Source organism: Cheilinus undulatus, linkage group 2 (genome assembly GCF_018320785.1).
Source record: "Cheilinus undulatus linkage group 2, ASM1832078v1, whole genome shotgun sequence".
NCBI classification, from domain to species: domain Eukaryota; kingdom Metazoa; phylum Chordata; class Actinopteri; order Labriformes; family Labridae; genus Cheilinus; species Cheilinus undulatus.
Window position 1 is genome coordinate 38,116,807 of NC_054866.1, and position 23,373 is coordinate 38,140,179.

At 39.0% G+C, this 23,373-nt stretch overlaps 2 protein-coding genes across 3 annotated transcripts in view; both read right to left on the reverse strand.

Annotated features, from left to right (window-relative positions):
• Positions 1-17,668, reverse strand: part of ppp1r37 (protein phosphatase 1, regulatory subunit 37) — a 69,993-nt gene extending 52,325 nt beyond the window's left edge. For both annotated transcript variants that reach the window (XM_041802638.1, XM_041802628.1), the window contains exon 1: positions 16,109-17,668. In XM_041802638.1, the coding sequence (XP_041658572.1) occupies positions 16,109-16,856 (748 nt within the window). In that variant the 5' untranslated portion in view covers positions 16,857-17,668. The remainder of the gene's footprint in view (positions 1-16,108) is intronic.
• A 4,006-nt stretch (positions 17,669-21,674) lies between these two features.
• On the reverse strand, positions 21,675-22,461 carry LOC121523855 (late histone H2A.2.2). The gene is made up of 2 exons (XM_041808915.1): positions 22,302-22,461; positions 21,675-22,156 (listed from the first exon to the last, which is right to left on the reverse strand). The coding sequence occupies exon 2, from the start codon at positions 22,147-22,149 to the stop codon at positions 21,733-21,735; it is 417 nt and encodes a 138-aa protein (XP_041664849.1). The 5' UTR covers positions 22,150-22,156; positions 22,302-22,461; the 3' UTR covers positions 21,675-21,732.
• Positions 22,462-23,373: the final 912 nt, after the last annotated feature.

Here is a 23,373-nt window from a genome sequence, read left to right on the forward strand (position 1 = left end):
TTTTCTTTACCACAAAGTGGCACAACAAGCTCTATAAACCAAATCATTTTTTAAAGGACAAGCCTAGCCTTATCTTGCGAATCCAAACATGAATATTTATAACATTGTTATGTTCATTTAATTCCTTGCCAAACTCAGATCAGGTTAAGGGAGAAACAGGCTCAGTAGGTTATAATCACACATACTAACTTATCACCTCAAGCATGAAACACTTCCTGCAGAGCTGGGTGAAAGTTTTTCTTGGCAAAATGATATTTTCATGCCAAATCTTCTGACAGACACAGATTGCCTGATCATTTATGTGATTTTCAAAATGTCTCCTTGACAAGTGCAACACAGAACAGAGGTAATCAACTATGAATTAATTCCAATAAGTCATTTTTTTGATTACACTAGTACCTTCAATTTGGAGTGTAATGATACAAAACATGTTTGATTTGGATCAACTCTTAAGTTCTGAAGATAAAGTTCAGTACATTTTTGGTGGAAGCAAACCATACATAACATTTCTCTCTTAAAAGCTAAACTTCAAAGTTTCCCTTTTACATATTCTCCACCTTTGACGTGTTTAAGTCCTGTATTCTCAGCAACTGAAATAGTTTTAGATCCTCTTTCAATTGCTTTTGCCTGCACACAATAGTCAGCAAGAAGCTGTTTACATGCCACAGGGACCTGTGTTTGCTCTATGGTATGCTGCAGTGATATTCACTTTTATGTGGTGCTGTTTCAAATGCAATACAGCTTGATGTGTTGTCACCAATGTACCCTACTCCCCGAAAAAATGTACTTCTTTTATCTTGTCCACTTGACTTTGTCTATAGTTTTATTTCAACAGGAAACCAGTGCATGACACTTTAAATATGACGAGGATCTAAGGGCTCTTGCTTCTTGTGTATTGTGGATGCTGTGACGGTCCAACCTTTAAATTCCACATACTCTGTTTGTGCAGTGATATGCATGCAAAGCACACTACGGATCCTCTGTAGTTAAACTTTGCAGTTCCACTGTATGTGCTCAATGCTTCTGTGGCCACAAGTGACACTCCACTGTGCCACCCTCAAGATATCAATTCACCTGGCCATCTTTCATCAGAGGCCACTGCCTAAATATGTCAAGATCACCCAAACAGGAATGAGAACATCTAAAGCAACCGGTCAGTTTTAAAACTACAACATAATGCATGAACTCCCCATTTGTAATCCTCATCACTATGTCAACTTTACATCCAAGCCTGTGGCACAGCGTAAGAGTCACCAGTTGGTGAGAGGGTCAAAGAGGTAAAAAGGCACAACAGATGAAGAAAAGAACAATTTTGAGGTGGAAAACCAAATAATTTGACATTATTACATATCCTTTCATGAAACTAGTGCTGTTACTCAATAAAAAAAATTAATAATAAGTTAATCACATCACTACACTGTATTTAATCATGATGAATCACAGCATATGTTTAAACAGTTTAAGTATATTTTTATGTTTTTAGATTTTACAGGTTGGTATTGTCAAGTGTTTTATTTTTATTCTTTTATGTACAGCAAATTGGAGGTGCTGATCTGAGTCCCTATCGATACCACTATATACTTTCTATAGTTCGGTGGAAAGACAAAATAAGGGCAAATATTTAAACTACAAGTGGTCTTAGCTGAGCAGTGCTTGAGTTAAAAAGCTATGATTCAGTCTCACATCTATTGTATATCCCTCAAATATAAACACATATTCACAGCTGTATTTATTGAAGTTTCTTATCAAAAGCTAAATTTTCCCATTTTTATGTGACATTTGAACACATCATTACATAGAATACAGTCGTCTAATTTGCTGAGGTTACCTGAACGCATCATGTTTTCCATCTTCAGCTCCTAAAGTTTGCTAATTGTCTTCAATTTTGCCAATTCCACCACGTATTTCTACACTGGATTAAAATTGTTAACCAATGGGACTTGTTCAAAGCTTTGGAGCACTTTCCAACATTTATCTGAGCAGCTGAAGAAGAAAATTCCTGGCTGTGTCTGACCCACCTCTCACCCCTTCAGCCCCAGGCATGTAGACATCTGCACTGGAGGACTACAGGAGGAAGTTGTGGTCAAACTTAGTCATATGATTAAACTGTGTTATTTTTCAACACGTTAAGGTTTCAAGATTAATCACAAGCGTTAACGTGTTAATGCTAACAGCCCTAATGAAAACATAAATGCTTTAACCTTCTAATGTACACCACCAATGGTAGGAGCAAAAAAAATGACATAATATCCAAAAGAACCAAAAAGCAATCATCTGTTGTTCACAGACTATTCTTACAAGAACTTGTAGTTCTCCTGTTATCTAATAATAAGTTCACCTGCTCAGGCTGCACTCCTTTGCGCATCACTCCAGAAATTAATCGTATGAGCAATGGCACACATTGTCGGCCAGCGGAAACCATGGCTCCCACTGACATGGACACAGAGTATGTGGAATTTGCAGGTTAAAATGCTGTGAGTGATGAGCTCCTGCTCTCCATGTGGAAACTAGAATTGGGAGTACATATGCAACCCCTGGATTTAGATTGATTTAAGTCGGCATCAAACAGAAAGTCCTGTACTGAAACAGTTCAGCACAAAAATGTGTACTTTCACACACCTTTTAATGAAGCCCCCAACCAACTCAAGACTGTGTTATCATCGATTTTCTGTTCATATTGCACAACAAGCTTTTTGCTATGTGTTGTGACAACTAATCAGAATGCATTGTTATTAACTGCAGCTGCTAAAAATACAAGACATCTACTGCCCTTTAATCTGCACTCATAACAGTGATGCAGTCAAAGCCTCTACAGCCACCCACAAAAGGTCAGAGCACATCGACCCACAGAGTGCCCACAGTTTGAGAGTGGGTTTTAGTGCCAGACTCTGTTTGAGTGAGTCTTCCTCTGACAGGTGAGTGGACTGTTGATGAATATTGGCATAAATTGTTTGCATCACCACTTAAGATTATAAAGTACTGCCACTTGGCACCAGCAAGTTAAAATTGCCCATGGTTCTCTTGATAAAAATTCAACATGGAACTGAATAACAGTAGTACTACAACAAAGTTCACTGCGAAAGTCTTACAGCTAAAAGGAAGAATTTAACAACTAACTAAAACTACACTACTTATGCAGGATTTTAACATAAATACCAGCAACTAAACCCACTTTTAATCTCTACAGTCCTTCATTTTTCCCTACCTGTTAGAAAGAAAGTATGGAGAGATCAAATAGGGCAAGACTTGCATCAAACAGCGAGAGACCAGGAATCCACCCCGCAACCAATGCATCAAGGACTATAGTCTCTGTGCTACCAAATGAGCTAAACTGGCACCCATAAAATGCATTCGTAAAAGAGCATCAACATTTAAAGTTCAAAACACATTGTAGCCAACTGCCATTCCCAACCAAGCGGCAACCTTTGGTCCTAAAAAATGAAGTTGATGCTGAAGTGCTAAAAATTGCAGCGAGTGTCCCCTTGAGGCTGGCTGCAGGAACACTGGAAGTCCCGTCTGCACACATGTTAAACAGCCAGTTTTGACACTAGAAATAAACTGGTTTACAGCCTGGTTCAAAACACAAAACGTGTCTAATTAGTTAGTGTCTTATTGTGCTCCCACTGTACGGGGGGTGAATTTTTTTGTACCACAATCGTTTGGATTATATTTAGGATGAAAGCTGATTGGCGCATCTCATTTGATTGACAGATAGCTCGGCAGACAGAGGCTCTGTTTCTGTCAACCAGAATGCTAGCTAGTTAGTGGGCAGGCCGTTAGGTTGATCCAAAGTTCGGTTGAGACCGTGATTTCAATATGGAAGCCTCCACGGATTGGCTTCAAGAGCCGTTTGAGTCCGCCTATTGTAAGCAGACAACTGACGTCACACAGGGTTGGTCCAATTCTTTCTACAGTCTATGTTCCCAACACACACTGACAGCTGCGCGTCAACGCTCAAACTTCCCATCAGCCACTGCTGGCCGGGTGCTTGATACGAGAGCTGAAAGTCTGCTCAGAGATCACCTCCCCGCCTAACTGGGTAAGAGAAAAAAAACAATAGGAGCAGTGGTATTTCACGAGCAGCTGATGCCTCCTGTTTATTGTACACAATAAGAAGACAATTAAAAAAAGAAATTAATTGTTCTATGCTTTCAAACAGAGCTGTATGTACTACAGTCAAGATGGACGAAACAGCTGTCCTCTCAGGGAAACACTCCGCCAGCCACATCCGATGGCATTGAGAATAGGGCAGTGGCCTCAAGTGCCTCGGTGAGGCGCATCCATGGGTGTCTGGCTGCCACTGTTGTGGGTTTGTTCATCGAAAATAACGTGGGTGATCATTGTGACGTGCTTGGACTGTGCTGGTGTGTTTTGGGCTGAAGGGTGTGGAATTAACTAGGGCTGCAGTCAACCAAAGAAAAACCTGGTCGCCCAAAATCGCACCCAGCAACAACCAATCAATTGGTCGTTAAAGTAAAATAAATAAATAATTTTTTTTTTTTTTTTTTAAATCACGTCATTGGGAACTGTTTAATCCATACAGGTTCCTCACTGCACCTGCTTGGTACTGTAAATGATTCTTAAATTAACATAACAAGCCTTTTGAAGCATTAAAATATCTTTTAGGCTCATCACTTCGTACTAAAAAAATAATTAATTAAGAGACGATCGGCACGCACCTGCCCATGATCTCTGGGATCCTGGCCCGTTATCTCTTTAAACTCATACAGCCTACAAAATAACCTCAGACCATCGTTTTTCATTCATTTATATCGGTAACTAATAACAGGATCACCTGATCCAGCCCGTGCCGTGTCATTTATGAGCATTAAGCAGAAAGCATGCAGCATTTATTTACTGAGGTGAGAGGAAAAAGTTCACTTGTCGGGACTTAATGACCAGCAGACATTGCCTTTTATGCCCTCTGCTTTCTGTCTGTCTGTAAGAGAAGCTAACACTTAGGTGAACACTTTAATAAGATTATAAAAGGAGATGCTACTATGTAGTCTATTTACCGACAAGTGAATTAAACTGACTGCAGGAGACAGGAGTTGATGCAGTGAGGGAGGACAGAGCAGAGATACTCAGGAGCAACGCTTCAATACAAACAGCCTGCAACTTTGTGATGAGTTAAAGTGTTGTTTCTGAGCGTTAGTGCTGTAAAATATCAGAAAATATCCCACTCTGCTAGCTTTGTGTGCTTCTCTACCTGTAATTCCTAGAGCTGCATTGCTCCTCGTCCCCTGCAGCACATCTCTCTATCAGCCAGCTGCACACTATGTGTCTGTGCCCAGACCAGCGTCTTGGGGGAGGGCGACTCACTGACCAGAGTAATCTTGACAAAAGCTTTTCGACCAAACAATCGACCAGTCGAATTGAAGCTGTCAGCCCTAGAATTAACCTACCAGAATAAAGCTCATATTAGTTATAAAACTTAGTAAAGCTGAAAAAAATATCACTGACTTTAAGAAAAGTGGAAAGTTGAGTTAAAAAACGAAGACTCTTCTTCAGCATTTAGTTCTGATTTCTGTAGCACTGTGACATTAATTTTTACACTTTCAGAGAGAGGCCATCTTTGGCAGTAGTTCTACTCATGGCTTTATTTAGCACGCAAACAAAAAATAAAAGTTGTCAGGCAAGAGTAGTCCACCTGTGGCACTTCCCTTTGTTGGTTTTATAGTTTAAATATGGGGAAGACGTATTACTATGATGGCTGTGAAGGACTCAATGTTTTGTCCATTTATGTTTTCCCCACTTGTTGACACTCTGCCTGTTTTTGCAGACAGCAGCATGGCCTGCAGCACAGCTCTATATAATCAAAAGAAACTGAGCAACAATGACACCACCATTTATCCAAACTTCTGAAAAGAGCTTAACACTGCCTTAAAATTATTTTTTAAAAAATATCTAAAGCAAACGTGGCCCTTAAGATGTTCTTAAGATGTTGTATGATAACTTTGCTTGATAAAACAACTACCTCAAAGCTGCTGTCAGATTCAGTTAAAATACGTGTGAACCAACATTATAGTACCACAGAATCATCCCATTTTAACTCATGCTCCACATTTACTCAACAAATACCCTTTTATTGCTTCATAGCACTAAGAATAGGTATATGTGAATTGTTGAGAGGGCATTCAAGTCTGGCCCAGTTTCTCTACTGGTCTTTTTATCTGCCCTGTCATCCGTTTACATGCATCACTCACTCTTATTCTTTGTCTTGCTGACAAGAAACAGACGGCAAACAAAGTGTACAGGTGCTTTACCCTCCCCTTATTCCTACTTAGAGTGGGAGACAAGCAAAGACAAGTGACAAGACAGAATGCCTCAGACTTCCTCTGTTTGACTGATCTCAGTTTCGCTAATTAAGTCTTATAAAGCATATTCTGTGAGCACAGAGTTTAACAATGTAGTTAAGAGTGCAGAGCTGGTGTAGATAACAGCCAACCTGATGTCTGCATACATCTGGTTTGAGCTAAGTTACATAACAACAAACTCAGAGAGAGTGCTGTGGCTGGAAAGGTAGTAAGCCTGTTGACTGACCTGATTTACACTTTAAACAAGTAGTTACGTAGCATGTAATGCTATCCTACGACAAGTGATGACCAATCCTGTTGAGGGATTTGCTCGCTGACAGAAGGGAAAGCTAAATTCTTCAATGACAGGAAGCATGAGGACTCCGGTAACTAAGTCACCTTAAATTGATCATTTAAACACCACTCATCAAGTTAATCAGCCTGTAATGAAAGGCGACAGCTGAGAAAGCAATGCTGACAGGTAGCACACTTCGAGAGGAAGTTATTCACAGCTAGCGGATGGGAAAAAAAACAGTTACCTCCAAAGAGACAATCTGAAACAGACCCCTTTAACAACGCACGGAGACCAGGTGTTAAACTGGCAGTCCTTTGAAGTGAAACAAACCATTTTTAAAGGGGATCAACATTTTCAGGAGGGTCTACACGAGTTTACCGAGTAACTCAAAGTCTGAGTTCTAGAGCTGTGCATCTTGAATGGTCTCACAGTTTGATGCATCACGATTATCAGGCCAACAATTCAATTTGATATCATGATGCATCAAAATTCATCAAGTTAGGCTTCAGTCTCAGTTTTCTATAAACTATTATCTATGTAACTAAATGACAATTAAATAATGTTAACAATATAATTATTAAAATATTCTTCTCTTATTTCAAGTAGGTTTGCATAAAAAAATCTGCTATTGTAAAGGGGATATATGGCGTATAGGTGGCACATTGGTGCCAGATTTTGGTTCTCATCACTACACTTCCAAGATCCAACAGGAAACACTGGCACACAAACACTTTAACAGGCTAGCAGATGAAGTGTGGTGGAACTCTAAGTGAAAACATGAAAATCAATTTACTTTTGAGGCGACCATGTTCAAAGGACAACACTGAGATATAAAATAACATGCCAAGCCTTTGGGCAAGCATCCAGAGGGAGATGTGTGTTTGAGATGGAACACAGAAGTGTTGCCAGCTCCTACTTAACATTCAAGTGCCAGTGTTCAAAATAGTTCCCTCTCCCAGTTGCGCTCTGTGCCATTTCACACTGCTGTGCTGTGGATGGTGACAGCGGCATCATTCACACATGACAGCTGGCCTCCTGGCTGGTCAGAGGTGGGGCAAATAGGCAGGGCTTGTGCCACTGCTGCTGTATGCCACTACCAGTCTGGATGACAAGAGAGCCGGAGCGAGTAAATACAAAGAAGCAACAGAGAAAGAAATGTGCATATTTTGGACACAAGCTTGTTCTGCTTAAAAATAGATGAGCATAAAGGATTTAACTACCCCCTAAACCCATTTGCATAATTGAACTCAATCCATTGCTGCACAGGCACGCCTGAGGGCAGTGGGTCAAAAGTAAACAAAGTAAATTTGATGGCTTTAATGATGTGGCTAAAGAAATCACACTGCTTTGCAGGACTGTAATTATACAAGCAAAAACCCTGGAATCTATTCCGAGTCCAGATCAATAATTAACAGACCGCGGCGTGGTGAGACTGAGGAAAGATCTAACTAAATCACAACACCTGCAACCCCCCAGGCTTAAACAAAACCCTCATTCAACTCACTACTAGTCCATTACTGGCCTTTGAATCAGTACATACACAGAGATCTCACCCATCTTAGATGTGATGGCATGCTACTGCAGACACAGGAACTACAGTTAGTCCATATCTCACAGGTCCATGTTGTCTTCAGGCATTCAGCCATGTTAAGACACCTCAATTGAACGTTGACAGTACATTCCAACCTATCATGAGCGATGAGGGTTAAAACATGAATTTAAACGTGCTAGAGGAAGAGAGAAGCAGACAGATATGCGGGTGAGTGACTGTACAAACACACAAAAGTTTAATTCGGTGTGATTTGTCCCATCTACAGTAAATGTACTGTTACTTATAAAATCTTCAGCTGCGACAAAAACAGTCTGCTAAAGCTCACCGACTATTTCATCTTCTTTCACACAGACACAAGACAAAAGTGCATACAGAGGCTGAAAAGCACAATGAATTAATATTTAAACTGAGCTAGTTCAGAGGGCTGATATTATCAGCAGATAATTTTGTATCACAGACCTTTTGTTATTAGTGTGTATAGTTGGTAAGCTAATAAATCTCCAAAAACTGAAATAAAGAATCAGTGTCATCATGGATAATCCAGCAAACACCGAGCAAACACCAGTGTTTACAATGTAATGTGTACTTTGCAACACTTGAGAAGGCGTTTGACAGCTGGTGCTCAGTCTGCTGATATGAACTAGGATGTACAAACCAGGGATGTCCTGATCCTGATTGTATGGATCGGACTGAAGCCAATATAAGTGTTTTTAATTGATTGGAGATCAGCAATTTGATCTGATCAGCAAAGCCGATCATTTATATCAGCTGTTGTAGACAGAGTATAATTTACAACAGGCCGTAAATGCAGCAGTAGCAACATTAGCATTCCTGTGTTTAAAATGTCCGCGGTGTGGAAAAACTCCAAACGTGAGAGTGAAAACAGTCCAGTGGCATCTTGCAGCATCTGTAACATGACCGTTTCACGAGGTGGTAGCAGCAGAGCTGTGTTTAACTCTACAAATTTGATCAGTTATCTCTGAACTAAACATGCAGTGGAATACGTTGACTTCACTATAGCAACAGGCAGCTTCAGCGAAGCGACAACCTCTGGACTTTAGGGGGAAAGACAAGTACCCTCAAGAGAGAGATAAGGCAAAAAAGATAACAGAAAAAGTGGTTGAATTCATCACTTTGAACAACAAGCCCATCCATGGTGGAGAACTTGAGTTTTTTGTTGTCTTCTTAAGCTTTTGGACCAACGCTATGCCCTGCAGTCTCGACATTACATTACTGACACTGGCTTACTGGAGCTGTACAACAAAGAACGTGACAGCATACTAGAGAAAAGCAGCTTCACTGCCGTTAGCTTCACTACAGACATTTAGATCTCAGATGTTTGCCCCATGTCGCTGCTGAGCCTCACTACACAGTCCTCCACCACTGCGTTAAAGCCTAAAGCGTGCAGTATTACATGCATGCCAGTTTCGTGGGTCTCACACAGCAGAGTGTGTAAAGCAGGTCGTTGAGGATGCTGATTTTCCTAAACAAGAACCTTCAATTCATTTTAAAGTAACAGTGGGTAAAAAACATAAAAGTGAGGGAGGAAAAAGTAATGTAGCAGCTCCAGTTGCACTTTAGAAATTGCACTGTAATAACAAGAGTGCCTTGTATTTGATAATTATGTTATATTGCAGTGTTAATATTTTGGCTTATGTCTCAGATTAAGCTGCAACATTTTAATAAAGATTGTTGTTTTGAATCTGTATGATTCATGTTTTTGATCCTATTCAAGTTAAACTGTTTACACCACTTTAAAGTGGAGTTGGGATGTTTTTAATTAATTTTTTGAGTTCAGTTTTTGTTCTGACTAATAGAGTCAAGTTAATTATCACTTCTAAGTGGAATTACAATATTCCAAATTCATTTATTGAATTGATTTGTTATTGTGACTAATGACTCTGCTTTCACCACCTCTAAGTGGAACTGAGGTTATCTGAGGTTTTTTGACTGCTCAGGTCTGTCAGCTGTTTTGACCACTTTTAAGTGGAAGTTGACTGTCTGATTTAATTCAAACACTGCACTAAGTGAAAATGTAACTTTATTTTGACAAATGATTAAAGCAAAAATAGAGCGATTACACCATTCTGAGCAGAAATGTGATTTTATGGGTTTTACAACAATGTTGGTTGTACTGAGATAATGGAATACGTTAAGACATCTAGTAGTTATTCTGTTTATGTCAGTTATTTTTGCAAACAAAAACAACTGAAACTCTAATCTAGATTATTATGAGTATCAGATCTGGACTCAGTATCGGTAGATATTCAATAAAAAAAAAAAACGGATCGGGTTTAGAGGCCAAAAATGCTGATTGGGACAACCCTAGTACGAACACAAAGTTCTCATTAATTTGTAAACTGTCAAAGGTTAGTTTTAGACTCCTGACAGAAGTTATCTAGATCCAAATTTTCTCTCTGCCTATATATAATTCAGATTTCTTTGGTTGCATTATCAACAGAGCAAATCACCAAAATCTTAAATCTGTTCTTGAATGAGAAGAGTACTTCAGAAAGTCAACTTTAACTCCAAAGACTTTGACAAATAGAGCCAGAAGTTTCCAATTAAATCTGAAAAGTTTAGATGAAATCTGTTTCTGTGAAGCCATTATCCTTACATTCTTGGCCTTGACTCAAAATACACCTCCATTAATAGATACCCACAACTGTTCAACAAAGGTTTCTTTGGTCTTCATCATCCACTCATGAATTTGTTGGCTTCTATTGCACAAAAACTTAGAATTTAAACTGTAAACACTTCTGATGTGTTCTCTCGGTTTACTTCCAAGAAAGCGATTTCTTTTTAGGACAATTCAGAACAATGAACAACGAAATCATCGACAACAAAACCAATTAAATAAGCTTTGAATGCATGCATTATAATGTAAGGGATATGCAGTGTGAGCTTGGAACAGCAACACAAGCTCAGCTAAATCATGATTAGTACTGCTGCATAAAATATTTTTGCGGATGTCTGATATGCCAATATTTACAAATTCATTTTAGCCAATACTGATACAGATATTCAAATGTAATTCTGACCAAACATTACCTAAAAAACACACTGTAAAGCTTTAGAAATTTGGATGATCAAAGATAAAACGTTCAGCAGACATAGATCTGTTGTTCTTGCCTAAAACTGAACAGACTCATTTTTACATAGAGCTGATATTTAATGCTGATATCAGCAAATATCTGCTGACACTCATGCTGATGATATCATGCATCCCTAGTTATACATAAATTAAACTTTTTTGAAGTATGGTATCCCATGCAGAAAAGCTATGTCTAAACAACAGATAATATTTTCAGTTGATTCTAAATTATATAAAATTGACACTGGCTCTGCAGATATCACAAGTAATACAAAAATATGAGACTACAGACAATGTGAGTCTACAGAAATACATGAAGAATGACAAATACTAATGTGTTTCAGTCTTCTGCCTTGTTGATGTCTCTTTTATTCTCCTATGTAACAGAATGAACTCATTTAATGTCTCCTCACATGTCGAAGGAAAATGGAGTGTCAGTGACATCAGTATGACAGCTGGCATTACCAGCTGACTTTAGACGGTCTTGACTGAATGTACTCTCAAATATTTACACTTTTGTCTGTTCCAGTATGAGAAAAAAGTATATTTGCACACCTAAATGTAAGAGACAGGTGCTTCAAAGAATATAAAACAGAGTCACACAGTATTACTGCTCAATTTATCAATTTGGTTGGCTCAGATCTGCCTTAGAAAAATAATTAATTTAGCCATTTAGTCTAGTGCTCTCACAAAATCTCAACTGATGTCAAGATTTTCTATTTGGTGGGCTGAAAGCTTTGCTTATCAGTATCTAACTTGGTCCAAAGCCACAACACATAACATTTCATGGGTCACAGAGCCTTTAACAACCTGGTGCCAAGTAGGCCTTGGGTCTGAGACAAGAGACAAAGCTGTACGTAGGCCAAAGAGTTGGGTGGCTTGCAGGATAAACAGTCATTAATGAGAAGTGTTTACCTGCACTGCAAAGCTTCAACAAACTGCTACAAAAAGCTGTGATAAAACTGAGTCACAGGACTCCAGATGAAGTATTGTTGTGTCCAAAGTATTCTGTAGAGTTGCTGTAAAAACACAAACAAGAATCCGTGACTAAACTTAAATGCTTTATCTCCTGTTAAGAGGGTTTGAATAACTGATAAAAGCGATGACTTCGCACATGCTTTCATGATACAATGCTTTCCTGGTTGTAGCCTGAGCTGCACCTAGACTGGAGTGTACAGGCTGGGAAGAGAAGTGAACAGAGCAGGGGAAGTAACGCAGCATGTTGGGAAGTTCAGGAATCTCAGGATGTGATGTAGTATTTGTCCAGGCCTGGAGGGAAAACGCAACCATCCCAAGTGTCTAGGACTGTGAGAGGTAAGTGAGTTCAAGCAGAGTTATTAACTAACTCAGAACATATCAGAAACTACATACCCTGTGCTATTTAGAAGGATGTCAGTTATATATATATATATATATTTTTTTTTATACTATGATACATATCTCCTAAGAGCAATACTGGCCTTTTCTGTTACATTGTAAGCTCCCAAATATCACAAAACTCAACACACAACTCTGCAAACATAAGACTGCCAAAGAAGAAATGGAGCCCGTCAGGTCGCTATTGTTCACCCCTCTCTGTTCTTTCCTGAACACAGGGATTTGGTTTGAATGGTGGCCATCTAGACTCCCCTAAATAAACTCCTGTTTAGAAGCCCAATCCTGTACAATAGTTAAACCACATATCATGTACACCGCTTTGCAGATATTTAGTAACTTTTATTACCTTTCTTTTTACAACTGACACTCAGTGTGCACAGGTGAAGCTTATGGCCCTGTGAGCTCAGGCTGTTCCTGACAGATGACATAAACCAGGGAACCAGAGAACCTGACACTAGCTCATAACATAAAGGCTCTGACTGGATCATGAATCTATTGTAGCGCAGCACGCCTAATGTAGCACAAAGAACCGCAGAGATGAGTTTCAGATGCATTTCATTTCCTGTACTTAACTTAGACATATACACAAATACATGTATATACACACTAACATGAATTCTCTCATGTTCGAGTCTGTCCTTCATAGAGGTGGCAGACACGGAATAAAAGAAAGGATGTTAATATAAAGGTTCAGGAAGATAAGGAGGGAGAAAAGGGAAGATGTTATTAAATTATTCAAAGTGGGTGACAACATGTTTTCCATCATATTAACATTTAGCTTGGATATGCTGTCAGCACCAAAGTAAAGCAGTCAACCATGACTTGATTTAACCTCAAGACTGATTAGAAAAGGAATTACAAAAAAGTTTCACCTTAGGGGTTTTACAATCCTATTTGTTAGTATAATTAACCTTTATGCAGTGTTTTAACAGAATCCGCCAACACAAATACGCTAATGCCCTCTGTTTAGGATCTTATATTCATGGAAATCCAAAACTTACAGGTAATTTAAAAAAAAAAAAATTAAGTTTATGAAGACTTTTTGCATCATTTTATTGCCTAAGTTATGAACTAAATAAATGAACTGAATGAGCTTTATGGATAAAACGCTGGCTATTGTCAAAAACTTCAACCCCTGTTGATGCACAAAATCCTAACCCTGATTTGCTTCTTGCAGCTGTGCTGAGCGTGAGTGTGTAAAGTCTGTAAAATGGCTTTAAGTGTAAAAAGATATGAGTCGTCTGAAGATAAGTAAATATATCAACTATGTCATTTGAAGAAGACATAAATGCTGCAGAACTGATTTGTGGGAGTTCTTCATTTTGTCGTTGCCATTCAAAGATATTCTGATACTAATAAAATGCACAAAAAAAAAAAAAAAACACTTAAGTCTTAACGCTTTTTCAATCATCATTCAGCTATCTTTGGTAACCAAGAGTTAAGGCTTGTCAGCATCCAAACTGAATATTCTTGATGTAATAAACTCCTCCACCACCCACTGTATGTCTCCCTCCCTCTACATTAACTGCACAATCACATGGACCTTTGGAACTTAAATAAATGACAAGATAAATCTGCTGTGATAAAGTTATTTGAGCTCACAATACAGCCATCTCAGTGCTTGACTGTTCACAGTGCCAGGTGTTTCATAAGGTCCTAGAAAATCATGGCTAACCAGCCTTGACTTTGTCCCGCTGAGTTTGGCTAAGGATATATCATGCACAATTTACTATCAGACTGGGTGCCTGGCGAACACTCTGCAAAGGCAGGGTTTGCTGATACAGACATATTTGTAAAATAAACAGGGTTTGGTTAAGGGCAGAAAGGCGTGATCGCAAAGTCAAATTATCAAGTGAAAAAATAGTCATTATAATTACACTTCATTAAAATGTATGAATGGACAGAGGGGAACATATTTTCCAAACATAATCTCCAGTCTGACAAGCACACAGCTGTAATATTATCTACAAAGAGGGGAATCTGAGGCAGTATTGCCCATGTAGATCAACCTTGATGCTTTGCATTTTTTTCTACACCCCCTCCCCCATCTCACATCACTGACCCTTGTCTTGGCCTGGCCTACATTTTTAGTTTTACAAGCTGCATCAGAAAAAAAAAAAAAAAAACACTCTCACTGGCTTAACCTTAAAACAAAACAGGTCATATGGACACTGTAAGGCAAGCCATACAGTCATAACAATAACCTATAATAACATCTTCTGAGAGTGAAGTCTACTGGGTAACGCTGTCAACTATTATCCCTGTACAGTGAGCTCACCCCTCCAGCAATGGACAAATAATAATCCATTCCTCATTGCTCGAGATAAAGTAGTGTAGCTTCTCTTAAAAAGAGGTGAGCAGAAAACTCTTCAAAATTGTAACTAATAAAAACGTAGAGATGCATGATATTGGATTTTTGCTTATATCTGATATGCTGATATGGGTTTTGTTAATGACAAAAAAGCCCTTTTATTGATCTGCTATTATGCCCCCTTTCAATCTGGGTTTAACTCTGTGCAGAGAAAATATGAAGTTTAATCTTAAGACACAGGAGAAAGATACATAAATGTTAACGTAAAACTATTACAGTTTAATTCTTGTAACCTTTAAATGGAAAACCTATCAATGAAAATGTTCAGGGTATACTGGGACAGTTGAGCGGTATTGAAATAAAACTTTTAACTACTTAAATGTATACTTTTTAAAAATCTTCCTGGTCTATTTTTGTGCTGCTGCATGATTTGTACTTTAAGGAACCAAAACACTTTTATATGATACATATGACTGTCATAATATAACATTTGTATACCATTGCATTAAATATTAAGTGAAAAATAAGGCAAAAAGTGAACAGTCATCTTGTTCTAAGATCTGGTTCCTTGTATAAACAGGGTTCAGGCTGAGCCCTATCCTGCATGAGCTTCCTTTGGACGTGTTTTTACTGAACAAACAGGAACATAGCGGCACACCTCAAGGAGTGGTGGGATCTACTCACAAAATGGCAAACAGTACAGGCCTGGGCCTATATTTAGACATTTAGCTGTTAGGTTAAAAGTCAGACTAAGGTTTGTCCTTTAAACTATTTCCCTATTTAAACCAAGACATGAACTTGTATTTGGAAAATGGGTGGGGGCACAGGTGCTGCCTGATGTCTTTACAGGTTGTGATTTTAACCTACATGAGATGATGAGCTTTGGAGAAAGACACAAAAGAAAATTCCCAAGACACACCTCTCATGTGTCGCTGTCACGTTTTTTACAGACTACACATGATCTACTGTACACTGTAGACCATGACAGGGCACATTTTAAACCCTTTAGAAATGAATGAAAGCCTCTTTAGATTTGACACTTGAAATAGATGCTGCAAAGGCTCTTTGGAGAAAAAATCCTGGGAAACCATATTAAAATGACATGTTCTTACTGCTGCAACAGCCAAGTACAAAAAATATAAAGCCATTCACACATACAGGCATGCAGAAACAAATTCATTACCATGCCTCCATGGGTCCTTGGGCTCGACTGATCCAGAAACTATATCTTTATCCGAGGGAAACGTCACCCTTTTGCCACTTTGTTTGTGTTTATCGTCCCCTTCCTCCACCCTGGGGTACAGTCCAGCCTGGTCTGTGGGGGCAGTGTCTGTGCAAATCTCATTCACATCTGACGGGCTCTCTGCCGTGCTGCCAGCTGGGACGTCCTGAGACTTTGACTCTGAGTCTGAAGTGTTGTCTGAGAATGATGTGTTTGTTGATTCAGCCTCCAGTACCCCACTCTCATCAAGGCTGAGATCCACACCTATGTCCATGTCCCCACCATCATCCCCTTCCTCTGCAACAAACCCAGCACGGCCAGCGTCCTTATCTTCCTGAATGGTTTCCACCTCAATATTGTCCTTAAGATGCTCATCATTTGAAATGATCAAGTCAGGGGGATTCACTACAGTAGGGGCGTCTTTGTCACAACCCTTTGTATTTCCATTAACCTCATCAATTTCCAGTGCATCTTGAGCCTGGTGGTTATCCTCCTCTCCTGCCTGAAGGTTGTCAGTGAGCTGAGGCATCAGGTATGTTTCAGAGGCCTCTGTGGGAACAATGTTTTGTATTTCTGTGCTACTGTCCGTCATCAGTTCAGATATCCGGGGTGTGACCCCTTCTGTGCTGTTGGTAGTGTTACGATCGTCATCCACATTGCTTTTTGTCTTGACATTGCACAAATCTAGACACTGCTCATCGATATTCATGTTTTCATTTCCAGTGAAACTCTATCTTTAACTGTGCCAGACAGCCTTAATATGAAGTTAAACAGTAACTAGGATCCAAATGATACTGGTTAGTCTGTCTCAGCCTAATTCTGGCAACAATTAAGTAAACAGACACCTATTCTGGCTCTTACAGATTTATTTATACTTAAGTGCAATCACCAACTGTATTTGACTGGGTTGGTGTCGTGGGGGTAGTTCAAATAATATTTTCCAAACCTTAAATCATAGTTGGCCTTGTATCATCCTTAAAATTAGATAGTTAAAGTGCAATTTAACACAATATCACTATGAGGAATGTGTGAAATCTATGTATAGAGAAGTTAATATAGCAAAATTTGTTTGCCAAACCAGGCAACTTTTAAACTACCAACCAGACAGGCTAACACCACTAACTTATTTCTACCAATCGTGTCCTATGCTTCAAGTGTGAACCGATGAGTGACATCCAGGTCGTCAGCACATTTCCAACATTGTTTAAGAGCACCAGCACAGTCAATTGAAACGAACAAGTCACTCAGGGTGCCTCCATTACGCTAGCAAAGTCAGCTTACTGCACGACACCGAGCCAATTCATTTGCATGTATTTCACCGAGCTAATGATAGCTAGCTTGCTAAAGTTGTTGCCCAACAATGACGTCCAGGCCCGTCTTAGGTCGCATGCCTGCTTCTTCGCGTGGGTCCGTCTGTTTGTCCCCGACAAAGTCCATTCTTCTGTGTCAAGCTAAATATTTTCCGGCTGTAGCTCTTGTCTCACCCTCGCATCACAAACCTCCACCAGCGGCAGCCAGAAAAAAAAAAAAAAAAAAAAAAAAACAGGCGTCACACTCAGGCACTCACGCTCGAGCAATGAGCATGATTCAGAGGCTAACGTTAGCGACGAGAAACAGCTCCGGAGCTACTACACCTGTCGGTACTAATGCGGTGGATTCATATCAGATTGTGAAGATTTCCCAGCTGCTCGGGTCTCACAGGCAGGTCCCTATCCGGGAGAAGTACGCTGGACCTGTTTTGTCTAGCGTTACCATTCGCTAGCCCGCTGAAGTCCAATAACTGTTTGTTGTTCACACGTCTGACGTCAGCACGTCGTTTCTTACTAGGGTACGTTCAGCACACGCAGTGTTACAGAGGGTTGCAAAGAAGCGTTAAAAGGGTAACGTTTCGTCATTTACATATAATGATATTATCTACCATAATGATACTTTTAATGATAACATTACAGGTATCATAAACCTTGTTATTAATTAAAGCAAATATCAATTTCATACACACTAATAGAAAAGCATCGACCCCTTCTTTTCATTGTTTGTTATTTTGACAGATACTGGCTTTTAAATTACAATGTATAAAAAATGAACATAATGGCAAGAAAACTTTTTTGTAACATATCAAAATCCTCTGTCTTTTGATGTTACCTTGCCCTTAAATTTTAATTTGTCAACCAATTTATTTTAAATTGCTTTCACAATAATTCTTCCATATATCTGCAGTGTTGCTATTTATACAATGTTGCATTATGTAAATACAAATATATGAAATTTAACTTTTCTTTTGCAGAAATGCACCAAAACCAACCTTACATTTTAAACAAATGCAGTCAGCTAAAATGGGCCAGTTTTTGGTAAACAGTCTATTCGTCTATCAAATAGCCGAAAAACATGATCTGATAATACTTTTAATAATGGGCACAGGCCTCATAAATATTTATGCGTTGAAAATGTGGGGAAAAAATTGTTTTCAAATTATCAAAGCAAGACTATCAAAATACCTACATTTGAGCTGCACCACAGAATTCAGGTAAAAGTCATGGTTCAAATAAGAGATTTGTCATTTAAAAAACAAATTGAAACCAAATATTTTCTTTGATGTGTAACAGAAACAACACTTTAAAGACATGTAAGGCATGAAAAAATATTAATTTGAAAAATATATCTTATATTGAGCTGATCATGTTGAACACATGTCTATCACCACACAAATTTTAATGATAGACAAAGATAACCTCAGTCAATACAAAACGCAGTTTTGGAAAAGCCACCCAAACCTACCTGGCCCTAGCAAAAAAGTAATTGACTCCCCCTTCTTAAGTAATTAAGTAACTGTGATTAACCAAGTTTTCAAAGTTGAGTTAAATTTCAATAGCCAGACCCAGGCCTGAACACTTCTGGACCTGTTGAATCTAGAAATCATTTAAATAGAACCTGTCTGACAAAGTGAAGTAGGCCAAAAGATCTAAAAAAAAAAAAAAAAAAAAAAAAGCAGCACATCATTCCACGTTCAAAAGAAATTCTAGAACAGATGAGAAACAAGTCACTGATGTCTGGAAACTGACCACTACATGTAAACCTTTAGGATGAAGAAGATCTTGACTGTTGAGTGTGAAACAACTTTTTAATTTGCTGTCAACATTCAAGACTGAAACGCCATATTGGGCCTTTCTGATGTGACAATACGTGGTGGGTTGTAGGTCAGTGGTGGAGTCAGTCGTCTTTCAGCTGAGAGGGTTTGATCCCAGCTCCTGCAGTCACATGACAAAGTGTCCTTAGGAAGACACTGGACCCCAAGTTTCTCCAACAGCTGCATCAATAGTGCGTGTATGTGAATGAATAGGTAGTTAATATCGATGGAAGCGTTGGCTGTTAGGCATCCATCAGTGTATGGATGTAGTGTGAATGAGTAAGTATGACCTACTGTGTTGTGAACACTTTCTGTCCATATACCATTCCTACATTTCATTATTCTCATAGCTTAGTTGTCATTTTTTGGCCAAATTGTGATCTCTGCCTGATTCTCCTAATGCTGCTGATTCATTGTGCCTTATTACCTCCGCCAACGAGGTTATGTGATCGTTTGTTCGTTTGTTAGTTAGTTAGTGTGTTTGTTTGTTTGCAACATAACTCAAAAAGTTGTGGATGGATTTTCATGAAATTTTAGGAAAAGTCACTAATGGCATAAGGAAGAACTGATTAGATTTTGGGAGTGATTCAGATCACCGTCTGGATTAAAGGATTCTGTACTATTGGGAGATAGGGCTAATGGTGGAGGTCTGCGCTGTTACCACTTTACACTAGGAGATGGTGGACATGGGTAACTTCAATCCCAGCAGTATTTTGGGTGTATTTCTATTCAAAGTTTTGGAGTTTATAGAGTTTGAAAGACACACACCCGGCCGAGGTGACGAGTCGGAGCGTAACAGAGAGAAAGACAGCGAATTTTAGCGAGAATACTCACAATGCTGGGAGGAATAGAGGAATATTCACCCTCTGCCATGAATTCCAGTCATCCAGTGAGACCATGTGAGACTGGATGAGACTGTCAGTGCCTCTGTTGGCACCAGCAGGCAATGCTTCCACCATGACAGTCCACCCGTAGCAAAGCCAATGCTTTGCCTCACCATGTTTCCACCCCACAGGGGAGAGAATAAGCCGTGGTGGGGGGCACATAGGGATGTATTCAGGAATTTTTTTAAGGATTCTTTACTATTGGGCGATAGGGCTAATGGCGAAGGTCTGTGCTCTCTGAGTGCGTTTCTAGTTGCTTATGTCCTCAGCTAGTCAGAGTGCTTGTTACAGTCCATATTCACTATATGTCTACGTCATGTATTAGTTATCTATTTAGTCACTTTTATTTGTTACGTAGTCCTTGTGGGACTTATTGTTACAGTATGATTAAAAAAATCCTTTGCGTTTGCCAACATGTGTGTTTTCTGAAACCTTAAAATATGACTTAGGCTTGCCTCAAGGGTTGTCCAGATACCCAAGGTAGTCTGACTGCAGACAGTTCATCTCTGACAGCCACTCTCATAGACCTTTCATCTGAGACACCATATATCTCAGAATGGAAGTTCCTTATTTTGCTGGTACAAGGCATTTCCATTTCAGATTTAAAAGTAAAAATAAACTTTATTCATGAACAAATTCTGACAGTCAAATTGATAGAACTAAGAAAGCACTTAGAGAGCGCAGACCTCTGCCATTAGCCCTATCTCCCAATAGTACGGAATCCTTTAAAAAATTCCTGGATCCAGACAGTAATCCGGATCAGTCCCAAGGATCAGTTTTTCCTTATGCCATTTGTGACATTTCCTGAAAAATCCATGAAAATCCTTTCATAACTTTTTGAGTTATGTTGCTAACAAACTAGCTAACAAACGAACAAACCCTGCCGATCACATAACCTCCTTGGCGGAGATAATAACCACTGCAAACAGTGCAGACTAGGCAACATTTCATAAATAAAACAGGTCAGAGGTAAGGCTTTTCCAGGTTTGTAAGGTTCGCTTTAGCTACACTATCTATGCAGCTAATGCAACTCCATAAGCTACACTTGCTGAATTGGAATGTTTTCATGGAGGGCAGTCTTTTTTCCTGTAAGGAGACAGTTTACCTCGACCTTATGAAACATTTTGTATCCCGTTACCTGCATTCATTTTGATTCCAGACACCTTTTGGGAACTTGCATACAAATTTGCCTTCAGTTTTTGATAGAATCACTCCTACTACACGTGTCATGAAATACTCTCCCCCCCACCACCAAGTTACACTCTTATAACAGCTCGCAGGAGTTTAAAACTGCAACAAACATCACAGATGCAAGTTTTATGATTTGGACATCAGGTTTGATACTATTCTATTTGACCACTGGTTTTTGAAAAGCCATGTCCCCTAGCACAGAAGTGGGAAATTAAGCATTTCCTTTGCATTCAGAGAAATTTGCCCCTGCCTTTTTAAGACACAGGTTCTTTGAAGCAGAACAGTTCTGCTCTAGAGATAATGCCATACTAAATGAAGACAACCGTGCTTTAAAAGACTAATAACTTTAATATTTGAAAAAAATATAAGCCATTGCACAGTCACATTTAAAAGTCTTGAGACTGGACATCTTTAACTGTGTCGTCAGCCTTGGATGCTTTGGTCTTTTTGGGAAGGAGGCTCGCCTGGATGTTTGGGAGGACACCACCCTCTGAGATCGTGACCCCTGCTAGCAGTTTGTTGAGTTCCTCATCGTTCTTCACCGCCAACAGGATGTGCCGAGGGGCGATGCGCCCCTTCTTGTTGTCTCGGCTGGCGTTTCCTGCCAGTTCCAGGATTTCAGCACAGAGGTACTCCAGGACAGCGGCCAGGTACACTGCAGAGCCGTTGCCAACCCGCTCTGCATAGTTGCCTTTCCTCAGCAGCCTGTGGATACGGCCTACGGGGAAAGTGATTCCTGCCCTGGATGACCGGGACACTGAAGAGCTCTTTTGGGGTGCAGCTTTCTTTCCACGACCAGACATCTCTTATCTGAGGTAAGAGAAATATTTCAGTGCACATGAGACAACAAACTTTAGAAGTAATTTTAAATCCACCAAACAGCTGTGAGGCCAAATTGTTATAAACAACTCTCTCCCTACTGAGGTTAAAACTACATCAAATGTTTCACACTCACCAGTTTGTCAGTGTCGTGCAGTTCTTTCTAGATGAGACAGCAGCTTCACTTTGAAACTCTCAGCTCTGCTTTTATTCCACTCAGGCAGTCATTAGTAGATTGTTCACACCTGCTTCCAATGCTGCATGGACTCACCATGATCACCAACCTCTGACAGCACTGCAGATAATTTCATAGCTCTAAGTATTGGTAGCATAAATCACACTGATCAGGTGGAAGCTTGTGTTTCCTGGTTCAAAGAAAGTTGTCTGTTTTCAGTGCTTTAGTCACATATTTATTTATTCCAGTAAACAAGCCCAGTTTGCCGAATATCACACACCTGTGTAGAAAAGGTATGGTGCAGGGCTGCACAATCATTCCTTATATGGGCATTCACAACAAACATAACAAAAACCTACATTTTCTGCAGTAAATGATAAGAAATATCAATGTTAACTAGCTATGCCCTCTCACTCAGCATGTGTACATTTTATAGGTTGGATGGGGGTATTAAACTCTTTTTATCTAGTCACATGGAGCTTAATAAAGAAATATGCTTCCCTTGAATTTGTTGGTGCAAATTTAATGGTAAAAAGAAAATAACTGGATACATTTTGCATTTAGGGGAGAGGTCAAAGGTCAAAACATATGATAAATTAGAAATGAGTTTAAAAGGTCAAAATATGAGTTTAGATCTTACATTATGACTCTAGAATATCGAAATATTGGATTAAAAGTTGAAGCTAGTAATTAAAAAGGTCAAAACGAGAGATAAAATTCAGAATCATGAGTTTAAAAGGTCAAAGTATGACTCGAAATGTAAAATTTTGAATCTAAAAGGTAAAAATATGAAAAACAGTCAAAATCATGAATTGAAAAATACAAAATTTGAAATAAAAATTCAAAATCATGAATTAAAAAGACAAAATATGAAATAAAAGTCAAATTCATACGTTTCAGTTGTAACTGTGAGATGCGAGATTGAAAATATGAAATGAAAACACAATTTACTTCATTTTCCCACATTCTTGACTTTTTATCAAATTATTTTTACTCATTAATTTTTCACATTTTTATGACTTAAAGATATTTT